The 18,331-nt window shown below is 43.1% G+C and overlaps 2 protein-coding genes across 4 annotated transcripts in view; one reads left to right on the forward strand and one right to left on the reverse strand.

The window, feature by feature from the left end:
* lmbr1 (limb development membrane protein 1) overlaps window positions 1-6,242 on the forward strand; it is a 29,238-nt gene extending 22,996 nt beyond the window's left edge. The window contains exons 13-17 of the mRNA XM_088282664.1: window positions 182-258; window positions 634-724; window positions 1,406-1,472; window positions 3,485-3,646; window positions 3,849-6,242. Coding sequence (XP_088138790.1) covers window positions 182-258; window positions 634-724; window positions 1,406-1,472; window positions 3,485-3,646; window positions 3,849-3,934 — 483 coding nt within the window. The 3' untranslated portion in view covers window positions 3,935-6,242. The remainder of the gene's footprint in view (window positions 1-181; window positions 259-633; window positions 725-1,405; window positions 1,473-3,484; window positions 3,647-3,848) is intronic.
* The window catches only part of rnf32 (ring finger protein 32), a 34,595-nt gene extending 22,005 nt beyond the window's left edge, over window positions 1-12,590 (reverse strand). For 2 of the 3 annotated variants that reach the window (XM_088282665.1, XM_088282666.1), the window contains exons 1-7: window positions 12,523-12,590; window positions 11,345-11,561; window positions 11,096-11,265; window positions 9,667-9,824; window positions 9,475-9,583; window positions 7,197-7,367; window positions 6,506-6,744 (exon numbers count right to left, since the gene is read on the reverse strand). In XM_088282665.1, the coding sequence (XP_088138791.1) occupies window positions 6,511-6,744; window positions 7,197-7,367; window positions 9,475-9,583; window positions 9,667-9,824; window positions 11,096-11,265; window positions 11,345-11,561; window positions 12,523-12,537 (1,074 nt within the window). In that variant the 5' untranslated portion in view covers window positions 12,538-12,590 and the 3' untranslated portion in view covers window positions 6,506-6,510. The remainder of the gene's footprint in view (window positions 1-6,505; window positions 6,745-7,196; window positions 7,368-9,474; window positions 9,584-9,666; window positions 9,825-11,095; window positions 11,266-11,344; window positions 11,562-12,522) is intronic. The other variant, XM_088282667.1, reaches the window with a different exon arrangement.
* Between the last annotated feature and the right edge of the window lie 5,741 nt (window positions 12,591-18,331).

Below are 18,331 nucleotides of genomic sequence, written 5' to 3' on the forward strand. Positions count from 1 at the left end.
TGAAAAACCTTACAATCACGACTGAGGTAAAAATCAGCTTTATCCTGATAACATGAATAAATAACAGGTAATGAAAATCTGACTGACTGGAGGGAAAAGGTTTTGCAATGAATTATTTGGCTTACTCCTGAATAAACAAAAGTTTTTGATTTGTGAATAACCGAGTTCTTCCACCTTCCAGGACCGAGGAGGCATCGGGAACACCTCTCTGTCCACCTTTGGCGTGGTCCAGGCCGTGTTGGAGATCATCCTCATGTTGTATCCTTTCAGTGACCCTTGCACCCTCACAACACTTTTTTTTTTTTTTTTTTTTGTAGCATGCTCCACGGCCAAGAGCAACACCGTCAAGCCAGCTTTGTTTACCCAGGACATAGTTGAGCCAGACACCTTCAGGAAAACATGTTACGTTCTGTTTGGTCGCCTTTTATTAAACGGTGAAAAGGTGAAGACTCGGAACGTCTACGAAAGTCAATTAAATTGAGAGATTTTTTTTTAGTTTACATTTGCGTACAAATTCTGCTTTATTTTCCGTCATAAATTGATGACCCCGTGTATTCTGATCAAGTCCTTTGAGGGCTGGTGTATCGCTGCTCATCAACTTTTTTTTCCCTCCTTGACCTGTTTGCTGTCCAGTTATTTGATGGCTTCTTCGGTGGTTGGCTTCTACAGTCTGCGCCTCTTTGAGGGTCTCACACCCAGGAAGGATGATACCACCATGACAACGGTAAAGATGGGGGTAGGGGCGGGGGGCTCAGGGTGAAGTGGGGGCAAGGGTGTTGAGAATGTTCCATAGGTAACCCCCTCCCTCTGTGTTTCATCTATTTCCTCAACCTCCTACTGCTCACTAATGTTTTCCCCCGGGCCTCTCAATGGCTTTAGTTGATCGCTCTAATATTTGTTTGTGGGGTGCGCAAACACTGGCAAAGTGCAAGCTCTTTTCTTGTACATCAGAGAGACGGAGATCTTTTTTTTTTTTTTTGGTTAGAGGAAAGGGGGCAGGAGGATGTGAGTTCTCTTTGGCCCATAGTGGCACCTATTCACTTGGTAATGAGTTTGGGAGTGGTGAGGCTTGTTAACTAGCCGCGAGGCCCCGGTGGAAGGACAATAATCCAAAGAGAACCTGGTAATGAGCAACTTCACAGGCACCAACTGTACAATATGTGGAGCCCATTTAACATCAAGTGCTATGTGCATGTGTGTGGCCATGTCAATTAGTGCCACTTCTTCTCTTCTTCCTTCTTACCCGCCCACTTCTTAGTTTTCTCTGAACTACTGATGGGCTTTTAAATCGATTAGTCAAAGTGACCATCTAATATGTGCAATTAGTTGTCAATTCATCTTCACGCAATTATGACAAAATGGAGCGCACTCATTTGATGGCTCACTCATCTCTCCTATTTCGTAGATAATTGGATGCTGCGTGTCCATCCTGGTGCTGAGTTCAGCACTACCAGTGATGTCCAGAACATTAGGTGAGTAATGATGTCTACCATTATGCTTGCAGTTACCGCGTTCACTAAGGCTGAGTTGCCCAACTTCAAGTGACAGTTAAATTATACCAATGGTTCCCATAATGATGTTAGAGATTAAAAGAGTGCGGGAATCAAAGCTTTAAAATAAAAATGACAGGAGCCGGACTGTCACAGGACAATGGCACTAATAAACATGTAAAGTGCAAAAGCACAGCTGTTCAAATAGCGCGTGTGTGTGCGAGCGCGTGAGAGCATACAGTGAGTCACTCGGAAGCGTTACAAAATATCAACAGGTTCTGCTTTGTGACGCTGAATAGATGAAAAGGATGCAGTTGCCTGAGACTGAAATGATGAGTGGAAAAAAAAAAAAAAAGAAAAGATTGTTGGGTGCCCTTGGACGCTCAAAGTGGTATGACGAAGGTCATTCACATGCTTGGTTCTGTTTACTTCAATTATGTACCGACAACTTTGCGCCAGTGCTGTATTTATAGAGCACTTTGAAACAACCACCACTGCATACAAAGTGCTGTACATGATGTATAAATTATTCATACAACATGCAAACAATTACGTCGTCCAAACTATCTCCATTCACAAAGGACTGCAATGAGGGAAAACACTGCAATGAGCACACAATGCCGCTAGTTGGCAATGTCACGTTGAGACCAACTCCCAATTTTTTTAATACTATTGTTTGGCCATTCCAAAAATCCACAATAAAATAAGTACAGAATAGATGTCGGGGAGCAAGCCATTTTCTTTCAAACAATTAAAAAGCTTTATGGCTCTCTTCGTCATCTTAAATCATTAAAAAAAAAAAAAACCTCTAATGCGTGGGACAAGTTAAGTCTCTGGTGTTAAACTTCACATCCTGGTCCGAGCTTTCCGTGGTTCGCTTTCACACAGCTGTCGTTACGCTTCTGATGCTACCTCGAAAGCCAGGAAATTCCTCTCATTCCTGGACACTACCTTTCACACACAGCTGGCTTTAACAGACAGGATCCAATAGATTTTCACAAATGAATAAAATCAAACTCAAATCACTTGGCGGTAACGATAAAAGAATCAGAAAGTCAACCGCAGACCGCGGTGGTAAGCTCCATCGACTGGGGTCCCCCATCATCCCTGCCCGCTGTCTCCTCGCAGGCAATTTTGTTAAAGGTCCTTGATGCCTCCCGAGTGCTTACTGTGGCTGTAAATAGATCTTTGCAGACACCGAATCAATCGGCCAATCCATTTGACCAGAGAGGCTTTGAAGATGTCACAGGACTCTCTCAGTCTGATTCTGCATAAAGAGGAATTATTGGACTACTCAATGCTTAAGATCTTTCTAAAAATGTGTTCTTGACACCTCATAAAGCCAGCAATGTGTCCAATGTGTGCCACCGATGGATTCAATTTACTCTTTAGTAGCATAAAGAAGGTTACTTACAAAAAAGTTTGGGATATTTGGTCCATCGGGTGAAATTTCAGGATGACACTAAAATGCGTTTTACGGGTGGAGGAGGAAATATCACAAAGTGTTTGATCCATGAATGGACCGAGACATTTCATGGTTCATTTCAAATTGGTTTTTAAACAGTCCTCCCACATTTTGACATTGTGAGACTTAAATGGCAAAATGATGAAACACCTGTTTAGAGTTTTGCCGTTCAGCTCCCGTTTAGAGAACAGCAAGTGGTTCTGAAAGTGAGCAGTTGGACGTGCATAAGAAGGTCAAATGAAGTTTTGTGTGCAGTGTAACGTCCAAATTTCCTAGTCAAGTTGTCCACTTTCTTCGGGATCACCTAAGATGCTTTTGAATGCCAAGTTTGAACAGGAGAAACCACACCTTCATTAGTCCAAAGGAGCTCTTTGTGGAGTGATGAGTCCTCCTGCATAACCGCAGTGCTTAGTCACTCGCCGATTTCCAAACCAACGCAGAGGCAGTTAATTATTATTCCCACTCTTCCGGGCAACTTGATGACGTGCACTGACTCTGCTTTTTTTGTCGGCTCGTTTGTCAATTCCAGGCATCACCCGGTTCGATCTGCTGGGAGATTTTGGGAGATTCAACTGGCTGGGGAATTTCTACATCGTCCTGTCGTACAACATGCTGTTCGCCGTGGTGACCACGTTGTGTCTGGTGAGGAAGTTCACCTCGACTGTGCGGGAGGAACTCCTCAAAGCTTTAGGTAAAAGGTTACGGCCCGCGATGGCATTTCAAATCAAATTTCGGGGTGAAAGAATGAGATTTAGGGTCGTTTTGAACTGGAAGGGTTCAAGGCTTTGCGTCTGCTTGATGCTCTGGCTCGGGCGGTTTAGAAGATGTCAGTCAGAGGCGCAGCCAAATGCTTTTCTTAATGAAATGTCTCTGCCTTATCTCGCCCGGCCCAGGTCTGGATAAATTGCAACTGTCACACAGTCCCACGGATCCGGAATCTGGGAAGCTCTCGGCCAACGGGCATCAGAAAACTTTGTGAAAGGATTGACTGGGGAAGATTTCCACAGTGGCAGCACGACTGCTGAAAGGTGAAAGGGATTGGCAGGCTACTTAATGAACGCCAGCGGCATCTGGCAGACACTGCAAATGGAAGCTGAGGGCCATTTTGCTTCGTGACATTCCGTCCTCTTGCGTCTCGGATGGGAGTTGGGACGCAGCCAAGAAGAGACTGAGGAGTGAGATGGAGCTCCCTCGCCGCAGTCGGCGTGACCTCGGCTCACTTGCCCCCCTCTTCACATGCTCGAGTCCTCTTTGGCCACGTTTCCCACTTAAGTGGTACAGTTGGGATCAAATCAATCTAAACCAGGCTAACAATGCTCCGCAGTGTTTCGCCTAAGGAAGTGGTACCCCCAGGAAAATGAGGTGCCTCTGATATTTTTGAAACCCTTACCAACAAACTGTCAGACGTACCAAACGGAACCCTTGGTGGGAGCGAGGCTTTGATAACGAAAAATCACCACATGAGTCAGCACGTCAAGCTTTACTTTTCAGTTTCTGGTCTTACCGTTTTTATAGATATTGGACCGTTGAGTCGGTTCATTGTTTCTTTCTTTGAGAATGCGTGTAAAGTAAAAAATATGATGACAACTCTGCCACTTTTACACTGCACTGTGTTAATGACTACACATCAATTTGGGATGATCAGTTTCCAACTACATAGAGCAGGCCGCGTTGAACGGAGCAGTCAGAACGAGGGTGGTCGGAAATCTTCCATAGGAATAACATTGAGTTTCAAGGGAAAATAAAATAATTTGAGCACAATCTTGCGTCAAACAAAATACACCTCCACTCGAGTGAAGTGAAAATTTAGGTACTAAAATGTTGACAGGGAGAGCTATTTATTTTTAAAAAAACATGTTTTTTAATTAATTCCCATCAATTGCAATCAAAGGTTTTCAAATTGGATTATTCCACTATTTTAAATTCCTATGGAAATTTTCCAGAAACCCTTTTCACTGAAATGTTCCACCTCTTTGCCACACTAGTCACAACAGAAACAAAAACATTGAGGAACTAGATTCTTTTTGGTGTTGGTCGCAGTAAATTGATTTTGAGAGACAAATCAGCAATTAACGTCATGTATCGCCTCAGAACCACAGAAGTTACAAAAATATGTAATGGACAAATTTCAATGGTGAGTCCCGTCTGGTGTTGTAGAAAAAAGTACGTTTGCTGTCATTGAGCTTGATGATGTCATTAGATCAAACTTTTTAGGTGCTCTACATTTTGAGTTCAAGCCAGTTGACAATGTTTTGCTTGCACCAACCCCCTCTTCCAAAAAAAGGGCACTGTAGATTATTTTTTGCTATTTAATCAGTATTCACTTGTACATATGTTTTATATCTCTTTTTACATTATTTGGAAGTAAACGTGGCGAGCACACACCAAGCAATCTGTAGATATTGCCCTCAAGCAAACAATCAAATGCACAAACACACAAAAAAAAAAAACAACGTGCAGCTTGGACTCAGGCTGCCACTGCGGCATGTTAGGTCACCCTTAGCGCGCAGAAGCACCGTAAATGCCTTAAACGAGGAGCCTGTCGCGGGCTTAACGTTGAAGGTTGTGTTGCGTCTTTTTTCCGTTTTTTTCTTGTCGCTGTGTAGACAGTTCCACTGTGATCCTAGCCAGGTTAGTCAGAAGTTTGCGACATACGACGCGCACGCTTTTTTTTTTTTGTCAATGTTGTCATAGAAACGGTCGCCAGCCGGGTGGCCTGTCAAAGCCGGTGACCGATTAAGGTGTCGTATACTGCGGATGTGTTGTCATGGCGACTCATAATGTCAAGAAAGGATTTTTTTTTTAATTTGTGTGTCTGTGTATATATGCATTTGTTTGATTGAGGCAGGGACTACTTTATTGAATATGCAGCTCTAATTGGATGTGAAAAGCGAAGCAGGACCAAAGGTGGTTTTAGAGGTGTTTAGAGAAATACTTTTGATCGTCAAGTACAGTTATGCTGTTTGAAAACTGCGGGGGTGGGAGAATAGCGCAGCTCAAAAAATGTTTCTGCAAGTGGACTATGTGACACCTGTCAGGTCTCGTTCGGACGAGCAGGCCAAGGTACCTCTCATAAAACATCACAGTCCTACTTGGGTTTTCTATTCATCTCTGTGCTGTGTGGGTGCATGGGTATTTGCGTTTCAAGTAATGCAGCTGAGTCTACGCGTGTGCATTGTTTTCCACGTTTTGTGAATGTATTTTTTTAAATGAATTTCTCAGTGGGCTAAATGTGTTTGTTGATTTTTTTTTATGTTTGTGTGTTTGCAAATAAAAGTTGAATGATATCCCTGTGATTGGCATTTGTATTCTCAAGAATATAATAGAAGAAAGTTTGACATTACACAAAAACTCAACTACAGGTTCGGAGACGCATAATATTTTGAACTCAGCATGCGCCGATGTTGATACTTCATATTTGGAATCGGACTAGAAAAATGCTCCTGTACTAAAACACCGATACCACTTAGTGGCATCCACCCAGTTAGGCAAAACTAATAATATTCCATCCTCATTTTCCTAACTGCAATGATCCAAAAAGTGTCTCTACCTGCTTCAGATGAGCTTCTTGTGGTAGCTGGACCTGCACAGGGGGCATGCAGGACTGCGATCCGAAATGAAGGCCTCAAAGGCGTCCAGGCAGACTTGGTGGAAGAGGTGGGAGCAGGACAGGAGCACCGAGCGTCTCCCTCTTTGATGAAGCTTGAAGCTGGAGGACCCCGGCACCGCTCCCGGGTCACACAGCGCCGTCAAGCAAATGGGGCAGTCGCCGACACCCCGCTGAGTCACCTGGTCACCCACGAAAATATGGATCAACTCTCCTATTGGCGGATTTTTTTTTTTTTTTGCCTTAAGAATGGTGGCTGGTATCGGCAGCCTCCATGAGTACTGATAACTTAAAATAAGGCCAGTATCAGTACTTGCCTATCCTTAGTCATAAACAACAACTGGCGTCAATTATATAACCAAAATTCAAACAATAGTCCATGTTTAGGTCTGGCCACCGACATTTTTCTCTGCACACTCGAAGTGGAAAGCGGACAGGCTCATCATGCATTTTAAAACTGATGTGGTTTGTGTAAAAACATATTGATTATTTAGATAAATTAATGATCACCTCTATGTTCGTCTCTGTCATGCCCAAGCAAGCATGAACATGTCACAGTAAAGGCAAAAAAATGTTTTTTTGTTTTTTTTTGTTGTTTTGGGAACCCCTCCTCCCCCCATAAACCCTCCCCGACCTCAGTCTTTATGCGCTCCCAGTCGTCCTCCCGAGGCTCGGCGACATGCTTTTTTCTCTCCAACTGTCGGAACACTCTGCGGCTCGATGACAGCGAGCGGTCGATATCGTTGAGAAAAGCTTCGGTGTCGGTGTGACAGCGTTGCACGAAGCCGTCGCTCAGCTCCTGCAGCTGATGAGAAGAAGCATTTTATTGCCACGGGGGCGTATACTCATACACGATGCAATGCTGTTTGTTCGAGTGAGAGCTAATTATGTGGATTTGTGTCTTGTGAAGGTTCAAAGGATTAATGAGGACAATTAATGGAAAGCAAAGTACGACAGAGAACAACCCAGGGCTGGGAGACATTTTCAACTTTAAATGATTTAAATCAGTCGAGAAACGCGGGAGGAGATGGTCAACAAAATGTGTTTACCGTAAAGTCCGTAACAGCATCTCAACACAATCACGTAATAAAACACGTGGCCTTCTGAGTATGAAGCTGTCAGAGCTGCTTTACAGCTGTCCTTTTATCGCTAATTCAACAACGGTTGAACGCTTAGACGCAGGTTGTTTTACGAGGCGGGACGACTTGTCCGACGGGCCGAGCAAACAGATTCGAGGCCCGCTGTGAACTTTGCCTCACCACGCTGTTGAAGCAGAAAGGGGCGGAGGATGTGTATCGCGTTGTCAACAGAGAACACAGGATAGTGGTGGTCAAATTCAGATAGTTGAAATCTGATTTATACAAAATAGACATATTATAATGATAAAATTATTATGACTCGCAATTGGACCAAATAGAAAGCAAAGATTTGAATTTCTCGTTCATTTTGTTGTCTTCAATCTACAAAGATGCTTTATTGCTCGGGAAAAGGCTCGCACAAGTCCCGGCCCGGCACCAACACGCCTGTTTGCATTACAGTCAGCTATGCAAACAAGACCCCACCTCCCTTCACCCGCCACCAATCACCCACCCGGGCTTCAAAATGGGAGTCGATCAGACCTGTCAGTGGCATGTACTTGAAGATCATCCCTAATGTGACAAAAGATATGAGAATCTCATGACCACCCACACAACCGGTGAATCAGATCGGTGACTGACAGGCAATGGTGAGTTGGTGGGCGGGGCCTAATGTGTCACGGCCGATTTAATTGGCTCAGTAAATGTCTGGGTTTGACGCGCCGCACCGGTGATGGAGGGCAACGGCGGGGACCTTTATGAAAAAGCTAGTCCACCTCAACTGCCTCACTGATATAGCCTCAGATTTTTTTTTTGTAGAATCTGTTCATTTATTTTTGTTCCTTTGAGCCTGCATACTAGGGTTGAATATTTTGAAAACTAATCTGATTGTGATTTTTTTCATCAACATTCCTCTTCCCATGCAAGCTATAGATTACTCCGTATTTAATTAAAGAAATATCAGATTTTTTTTACATGTTAGGCTTGCGCTAAAATAAAGGCAAAAGTTCAATAAAGGCTCTTCACTATGACAACTTTTCAAAAAATTTGTCAAACAAGTGTGGCATAATCATGTCAGTAAGTCATAAATCAGAATACAACAATAATTCAAATAAATATGAGGCTTTATCTCTTCGACTTTTCATGTTTCATGAAAAAAATAAAAGTACCTAAGCGGTTTACTTTTTGCTTGTGTTTGGTTCGGAATTATGTGGAAAGTTTAAGATGTACAACCGTGTCAAGAACTACGACCTTCCAAGGACTAGGTCGAGTTCACTAGGTGGCAATGTTCCCTTGTTGCTACGAGGCACCTTGAAAGCGACGCCATCATTCAACGCGCAAACAAACACGGGTCAGAATGTGACACGCGGCTCCCTGGGCCAGGTATCCAAACACTACAGTCGCCTCTTGAGCCGCACAACACACACACACACGCGCACAAAACACGCACACGTTAATCGATGAAGGAATAGCCGACCCAAACAAGTGCGGGAGGCATTGTGCTTTGGTGTGGAGTCTGGAATGTTCAGACTGTTTGACTCAAATACAAAAACTCTCTCCGTATTAGCGAACAAACATGGAGGAGTTCACAAAGCATCAAAGAGGCCCGAGAGACTGAACACAGGTGAAGGTGTGCGTGTGTGTGTGTATACTTGGGGTCAGAGAGTGCCTTCCACACAGTCTGTGATGCAACATTTGTCTTTACTTGACCCATTAAGGTGAAATAAATTTCCATGGAGAAACTTAGTTTAAGCTAGAACAAGCATGGATGTGCAGTATGTGACCCATAAGAAGACGATTGCGATGCTGTCATGTCCCGATCTATGTCAAACTCACCTTGGCTTCGAAGAATTTGCGCCGTAGTCGCTTATCTTTCGGGCAGACGGTTCTTCGAATATCCCCGTACCACTTGCGGGCCACGTAGCCTCGCCAGAAAGCTTGAATTCTAAATGTATAAAGTGAGAAGTGAAGGTTTTTTTGTGCTTATTTATTGAGTGCAAGTCAATTTAGGATGTCAAATGATTTCACCTGACGGCGCAGTGGTTTTGGAAGAGACGCGCGGCATCGTGGATGACTCGCGTTTCGTACGGCTCCCGGCGGCACATGGGGCAGCACTTCCGGCCGGAGAACCTTTCGAAGGCCTGAAGACACGCTTTGTGGAAGACATGTGAGCACGACAGCAACACCTAATGAGAAGAGACGCAAAGAGGACGTCATACGAACAGCACACAAAAAAAGTCTACACACAGTTCAAATGCAAGGTTTTGGTGACATTAAAAAAATGAAATAAAATTAACTGAATTTTGACCTGTTCATAATCCACCTAGACGGAAGCCCCAGTTTCAGCTGAAATAAAAAAACATTCCCGTCATCCCGAAGCTCCAATGTAGGTATGGTGTTGAGCAGTGCGTGTTGTCTGCGCCAAACATCGGCCAAAAATTACAATCTCCATTGCATTTGACAATAACAATATTCGACACGTCTTTGGAAGATGCTATCATCAAGGTGAATTATAAACAGTTCAAAGTGTCAGTCAGCGTGAACACAAAGCCTTCTGCCAGAAAGCATAAATAAGAATACAAATGTCAGGAAAAGCCTACTAGAACATCATTCAATTCTCTTCTTTTATATCACAATAAATGAGAATTTGAACAGGGGTATGTAGACTTTTTATATGCATTATACATGCTAGTGTTTGCGTGTGTGTGTGTGTGTTTCCATCTGAAAGGCATGTGTATTCAGGCGCATATGTGAAAGTGTGTAGCTAAGTGTTATTTGCCAAGAGGATAGAGGGAATCAGTAGGAGGCTCCATGTGCCGGCTGGAACCTGGACTACCTGCAAGACTCTCTTTCATGCTCTTTTAAGCAATGCGAATTGGCACACAAGCCAGTTGACAGGGCAAGGGGGGGAGAAGGAGGAGATATTGATTTCTCATTGTTTTGGGCCCAGTCACAACACACTCCATCACCGGAGAGAGGGCCCCCTGCTGCGTACAATTTCCAGCAGCTCCACAAGCCATTAGAGCAGAGACTACAAGCGACAGTCTGACACATACAGGGCACACTGCACATTGATTGTGTTTTTTATTTTATTTATTTTTAGCAATTTTTTTTTTCCCTGGCAATTCATTGTGGATGTGAAATGAATCTGTTGGCTTTTGACGGCAAAGATGTAAAACTGAATCAGGATAAGCAGGTATGGCAGGCTGATGTCTGATAGTGCAAAGCGGGGAATATATCGAGACCCTAAAGACAGGATAAGGACCCCAAGATTTGTTTTCTTTGCACCTTTCACATGAAGACATTTTCCATGTCACTCACCAGGCCAGGCCATTGAAAGTCCTACACACTCATTCACGGATACGACAGTACAACGCAAGTGTGGAAAACCCCAGGTGAAAAAAAATAAATGCTTTTGTTAAGCATTCAGATAGGCAGACTGCATCGGTGTGACTACCTGAGGCTGAAGGCAAAAGGCCTCTCTGCATATGGCGCAAGGCTGCTCGGATTCCCGTTGCTGGACCGACCTGGCCTTCACGAGAGTCCACTCATCTTCGCTCAGCCTCTCCGGGGGCAAGGCCACCAAGCCCATCCGCTGGGCTGGTGAACAATAACATGAAAACACAACTGAGACATTACCAGTCACCTCCAATTGTCTCAATGCTAGCCAGTTACCAGATCATCATAGCAGTAGCTAACAACCTACCTAACGTCGGAGGCGGCCGAGCGGGTTCGAGAACATACTCTCGCTGTTCTCTAAGGCTCGGAGGAATATTACTTCGGATCCCTCTCTCTTTTGTGTGTGCTTTGCTTTTGAATGTCAGCAGCGGGTCCGAAAGCAAGTTGGGTTCGAGAAGGTTCCTGGTGATGTGATCCTGAAGGGCCACTGAGGTGATCACCAACCTGCTGCTTACTTTGGAACCCTGTCAAATAGGGAAATATTTTTAACCTCACGTTAACACATCCATTTAATGGAATTATGAAGCAGTTTTTAACCACTCAGCCCTCATTTGGGTAAATTAACCACAAATATTCAGTAAAAGGCGAACATAGAGCTAACAACTAAAATGATCATGTCACCTGACATTTGCATGTTATAAATAATGCCAATTTATTACAGAAAAAGTTTGTCACCTTTAAAACGTCTGATAATTGATGCTCTCATTTAAATACGTCGATTACAAGACCCCCCCCCCCCCCCCAAAAAAAAGACGTGTCTCCGAAAAGAGCTCGAATAAATGGGGGAAAACGATGTTTAAATTGTGTCAATATATTTTGAATGAAGTAAATTCTGACATTTTAAAGGCTTCAAAAGGCGGGCAGAAATATCGGCAACTTTCTCCATCGTTACGATGGCATTGCCTCGTCGTGAGCGCTTGCGCGATGCGGAGGAGTCTACTGTAGCGTACACCATATCTAAAAATAAACACGGAAAACGTTTTATTAACAAGTCGTAACATTTTTGGGGAGAGGAGTGCCAAACAGACCTGTGCGACGTGAAAATGTCCTCACGAAAAAATGTCGGAATGGAGTCAGGTGTCACATACTTACACATTATTAGCATTGGACTCATTAAATGACAAAAACACACGGCACAGGTTAACATGTGATTTTAAAGCTGAACATGTAATACGAGATGAAAAAAATACAATTAACTTGCTTTTTACCGCTTAGTGCTCGTGTTACAGATATTTTAGCACTCAAAACAGCTTCACTATTCTTTGAACGGACAAGCAAATAATACGTGTCCTGCTACGTAAGCGTGAATTTATGTATATACCCAAGCACAAAAACGAAACGCTGCTTCGACCACTTCTTATAAAAGGGGGAACTCTTTTTCATTTATTTTTTACTAAAATAGTTATGACGAGGTTCAAGACAAACCTTCCGCGTTGCCATCCTATCAGCGCAGAGTTTGGAGCGGTTGCTACGTAACTTACAATCCGCCTCCCCTGTCCTTCTTTTACCGCCTGTGATTGGGTGAGCCGAAAGAGACGAGCGCTTTCAAAATAAAAAAAATATTTCACGTTTAGGTTATGTAATAATACTGTATAGTATGCATAAAAGTCACTAAATATAAACTACTAATTCATTGCCTCATAGGGACAAGGTTTGGGATTCAAATTTCAGCTATGGCCTTCCTCTTTGAAGTTGTCATGTAAAGCATTTATTTTTAAGGGTAGTGTTGTAAAATTTGTTTCAAATGAAATAACGTGGTACACTTAGAGATTAAACTATTAAAAGAGGTGATTATAAAAATTTTAGGGGCGTAATCATTATTGGCAAATTTCTACTGTTCGCTCCAGTTCTTGGTTCCTAACGCCCGCAAGAGTTCACCGTCTTGTCATAATCAATAAACGACACTATATATTGAAGACAATTTCTTTGCAAGTGAGCAAACTTACAACTTCAGCAGATCATCAAATAGCTATTTCCCCATTGTACGTATCTTGTTTGGAAAACTAAATACCGTACTTTGAAAACCTCCTTGCCGTGCCTCGATCTCTACTAATGATTATTTTATTGTCAGGCAGTTGTCAGTGCATAGTTGGAACCTGACCAAAGGAGGCTAGTCAATGTGACTCACCCAGCCAGCTGTCGTCAGAACAAAGCTAAGCTGCTCATACCTGTGCTGTGAGCTCAGGGATCCCTCCCAGGTCACCTTCACGTTGGAAAAAAAAAAATCATACACACAAACAACATCACCAGCAACAGTAGCCACACCCACCACCCCCTACCAAAAAGGTCTTGATGAAAAGTTTGCTCAATATCCAGTGGGGCAAGGGGATGCGTCGCGTTTTTTTTTTTTTTTAAACGCTTTGCAGATTTGACTGACACTGATGTGCTCAGGCGCAATCGGTGAAAAGCAAGACGGCTAACGGTGAGGCCTGTCAATCCGTGCAGCCGTCCTAAGAAAACAAAAGCCGAGACGCGAAGCACGGGAGTGAAGGAAACCTGCGAGCTTCTCAAGAGGCTGCCGCATTCTTGAGATTAGGACAAGAAAAACGGAGACCACTGGCGCTAATGCCGCAGACAAAGGCGTGGAACAATTTATTAGCTAAGAATCCAAGCCCAGGGCTCAATCAAAGGCCTCGACGTCCAACCCTGCCAGACTTGGGGCTTTGGTTTGTTGTTTTAAGTAAATAATCACGCTTAAAAGATATGGCAAAGATGGGGCTCAAGTCCCCTCCTGCATTCTTCCAACTGTCATCAGAATGGATTTCAGTGTGTGCTTTTATTTTCAACAGCGAGCGTGTTTGTCTTTACCGTTTTTAAAGGGCTTTTTATTTAACTTTCTTCCCCCCGTGGATCTCTTCACCTGATCTTTGGTATTTCTCAAAAGACAACTCACCTTGACGTGTAATGAGCTGATGACTTAAGTTACACACACCCAAAAAAAGAGCAGGTCGGAATGATGCCTCAATACTTTAGTTGAATGGAATAATTCCTGATGGGAAACTCTCTAATCTGATAGGACCTCCTCACATCATTTCCAGGAATGAATTGTCTGAGTAAGTGCCAATGTTATAGTGTATATGATTAGGGCAAAATCAACGAGCGTTATATACATCAATTTTTTTTTATTGTATTAAAAACATAAGATTTACTGAACACAGAGTTCAAAGCAAACATGGTGAAGCAGCATTTAGCTGTTATGCTGCACACAAACGGAATAAGATGACAACAGAAATGAAGTCCATTACAAGTCTGAATACTTTAAGCCCCTCCCCCTTTAGAGTTGCTAGTTTGAATGAGTTGAAATGCATCTTTTGTGACATATACATACATGCATATGTACATAATCATCCTTATCATCCACTCTGATGTATTGCATTGTTGTCAGGCGAGTCCTTGTGCCGAGATATAGATTAGAGAGGGCAGCCTGGATCGGCTAATGAACAATTATGTCAGCCAGAGAGATGACCAGGCGAGCAATCAGTAAATCCAATTATTTTATGACTTGACCTATAATGCCTCCCCTAACATGACTTTAATCGCTCACGTGGCGTCCCCTGTGGTCCTTGTGGGAGGAATCCAGTCTGCGCCTATAAAAGAAGCGCGTCGTCATTAGAGCACCTCGGCTGCTTTTCAGGGAGATGGAGCTCCAAATGATTAGACGTGTCCTTTTGTAAATGAAATACAAATCACCCTGCAGGCTTTTGGCTTTGACTTCATTTACTAAGTGCTACATTACCTCATACTTTGGACCTAACAATGGATTTCCTATAAATCTGCGGCCAGTTGAAATGATGGAGGGGCTCACATATCACAAAATGTGCCAGCGCTTATTAGCACTTGAGAACTTATTGATCCGTCGTTGTGATTAATATCAGTCGGGGGGTGGGAGGGGGGGACGGAACGGTGGCATTGCAGAGGCGGTAGCGGGACTGACTCAATTAGGTCCAGTTTGTGCTGACGGCTGCCAGACCTGACACGGCGTGAGCGTCCCCTATGCCAGGAGTGACTCATCCTGCACGAACGCCCCGCCCCCAGTCCCCCCCCCCCAAACCCCCGCTGTCCACAGCGGTGTATCAGCAAAAAGCTCCAAATCACCAGTGGCATTGTCATATGACGACTTTACAAGAAACAACAATATACAACTTGCTATAGTTTAGGATAGTTTACTTGAACAAATGGTAAAAAGCACTTGGAGGTTGAGCTGCTCACAAGCTTAGAGACCCCGACGTATCCGGAATGTCCCAAAAGGGTCAAAAGTGAGCGTGGATTTGTATTAAGAGGTCACAAGGCAAAAATGCCAGGAAGCGATGTATTAATTTTAGCAGCGAGACACTTACTGACATGAACACATTGCTGTCCGCGTTGGAAGCGCTAATTTGGCCGGCGTCCTTGATGGCGGCCATCTTTCTTTCTCCGTAATGGACAATAATTGAGCCGAATCCATCAGGATTGCTCGAAATAGGCCCGCGTAATGGCCCTAAATTGTCGGCCACCCACCCGCAGCGCAACTTCCTTTTAATCCCTCGCAATTCCGACTTCATGCTGCTTTTGCAACAATGCGCCGAACATGAATCCAATCATACCTTTTAAGCTCCTACTGGCAGCACGGGGGGAAAAAAAAATTGTGGTTGAAGACTTACACCAGCATATATGTTATGAAAGAAATGACCAACATATGTCGTTATACATCGACAGGTTGTTGTGTATTCATGAAAAAAAAGTTCTAATTTTAGATGAAAAGAAGTCATGTGGCGATTTGAAAATAAAATTATGCAATTCTCAAAATAATAACGGTAAAGATAGGGGATTGTCGTTATATGATAATCATATTTTTTTCTTTTCTTTTCTCTTTTTTTCAGACGCAGCTCATCACATGGCTCAACTTGACCTTCAGCATGTCAGCCATTTTTTTTAAGTGACTTGATTCTATCATTAAAAAATAAATAAATAAATAAAATGTACACTCACGTCATGAGAGCGTATCAGATAACCATAATAATTACAGAAAATATACACCGTGCATAGATAAAACCCCCTACAACGCATGTCAAAATGTCCTCCCCGGTAATGAGAAGTTGCTGCAAACGTGGCTTTTTTTTTTTTATTTCTGTCCTGCGGCGCATAATCATTTTGTTAAGAGTAAGCTTGAACTTACTGATGTTTAATTATCAACCACTTAATTGCGTCGCCCCACATCAAGGTGACGACAGACGAGTATGGGAAAAGTTGACTTTTACACAACATCGAAATCAAGACGAAAGATGGAAGACGGAGCTGACATGTTGGTGAATATTGATCAAATGATAATGTCAAGATATGAGAATGAAAGTGAAAAAGACCAAAGTATCAATACAGGATTAATGTTGACATGAGAAAGTATAATTATGAGGGTAATGTTAAAATATTGAGGTGAAAAAAAAAGCCCAATTATGGCGGAAAAAAGAGCACTGGGTTAGCTTTTTTTTTTTACCCAGTTTGGTTTACTTTTGACCCTGCAGTCTTAATGAGACACCAAAAAAAAAAATCACTAACATGATGGAGGGGATAAATGCGACATCATCCTGAATATCAATCATAAGATGATAGAGAAAAGTCACAACTTTTTAGACAACAATTAGTACAAGTAAGTCGGGATAATATGTGACTTGTAAGAAAGTCACACTATACCCAGCATGAATGTATCTTGCTACGGTATGTCGATATTATTTTCATAAAAAAACAAGGTATTTTTTTGCGTGCATTTTGACACCAGAACCAGCCCCCCCCCAAAAAAAGTCTCAGAGTGAAACACAGGCTGTCTCAGCTGTGTACGCCAACATGTCACACAAGCAGCAAACTATTTGCCCGCCAACCTTTGAACTGTCACTCGTGTGGGAAAAAAAACACGAAAAAAAAAAAACAACGGCAAACAAGATGGCGTGTCAGCAGACACCTCGAAGGTCATGCAAGGTGGGAACATTTTCAAGGAAGCTCCCGCCTGACCACGCATACACGATTATTGACGCCCTGGCTGTACTGTACTGTACGCACAAGCACACGCACGTCTTCAAAAGGAGATATATATATATATATATATATAAAAAAAAAAGGCAAATGCAGACACATCAAGCCTCGGCGTGGCCTTTAAAGCTTAATTATAGCTGTTGGCGTGCTGAGAGACACATCACACAACCTAGTGATTAATAAACAAACGCCGTGTCCCATAAAGGCCCCCCGACAAGTCGCTGCTCATCGCCCACCACTCCACGGTCGCGTGAATCAAAGTGTATCAAACAGAAATCAAGTTGCGACCCCCCCGCCCCCACCTCATGCCGTCCTTGTCTTGGATTGTCGAGCTCCAGCTGTCCAGGTTCGGATGAGAGCATCTCGCCGAGCTTTCATCTTACGACGGACAGGCCCGAGATCACTCGGCAGTGTCGCCCTCGCCGCCGTTTAGTAAACAGACACACCTTTGAGATGAAGTTACTAACTACTGCAGCTCGGTTGATGAATGAAGGGACATATTAGATAACACCACCCCCACACCTGCCCGCGCAGCCATCTACAAGACAGAACGCAAGACAACACTTAACAGCATTGGTTGGAAAGGGAACAGCAACACCAAAAAAAAGCAATGATATTTGCAAGGAAAAGTAATAAAAAAAAAAAAAGTCTTCTATAAATATTTCTTTGAGCAAATGTGAAACTACGAAGCCCATCATTATAGCAGCGCTTCTGATTGGTCAGGTGCAAGTCGTCACAGATGATCCAGCAGCAAATTAATTTCACCTTTGGATCAGTGCTCTGCATTAAATACAATTTTCAACCTCCACTGAGGAACACATGATGATGTTTGTTCAGTCACACTTTTGGTATTTCTTAAGCCCACTCCTCACTTTTAAGCCGCTTTGGCCAAACAAATGTGCTTGAGCCTTAATCATTCCACTCAAACAAGTTGCTATTGTTTGCCGGGTTTTTCCCACTTGTGCTTTTGCGCCGTTCGCACGAGCTCCAGAGGGTTCCGTTTAAAAAAGGTGACAGCATTAAGATGGCCAATTCCAGAATAAAACAGAATGGCGGCGACATTACGCAGACGGCAGATCGTGGAACACAACTTATCGCATAAGAAATTAAAAAAATAAAAACAATGTCAAGTTTCCAGGCAATTTTTGGCATTTGGAAAATAATGGTAAGTTTTTATTATAGGAAAAAAAAGGCAAAACTATCCAAACAAATATTCGAAGTAAATAAAGTC

Source organism: Idiotropiscis lumnitzeri, chromosome 19 (genome assembly GCF_059441095.1).
Source record: "Idiotropiscis lumnitzeri isolate Australia: NSW breed Sydney's pygmy pipehorse chromosome 19, RoL_Ilum_1.0, whole genome shotgun sequence".
NCBI classification, from domain to species: domain Eukaryota; kingdom Metazoa; phylum Chordata; class Actinopteri; order Syngnathiformes; family Syngnathidae; genus Idiotropiscis; species Idiotropiscis lumnitzeri.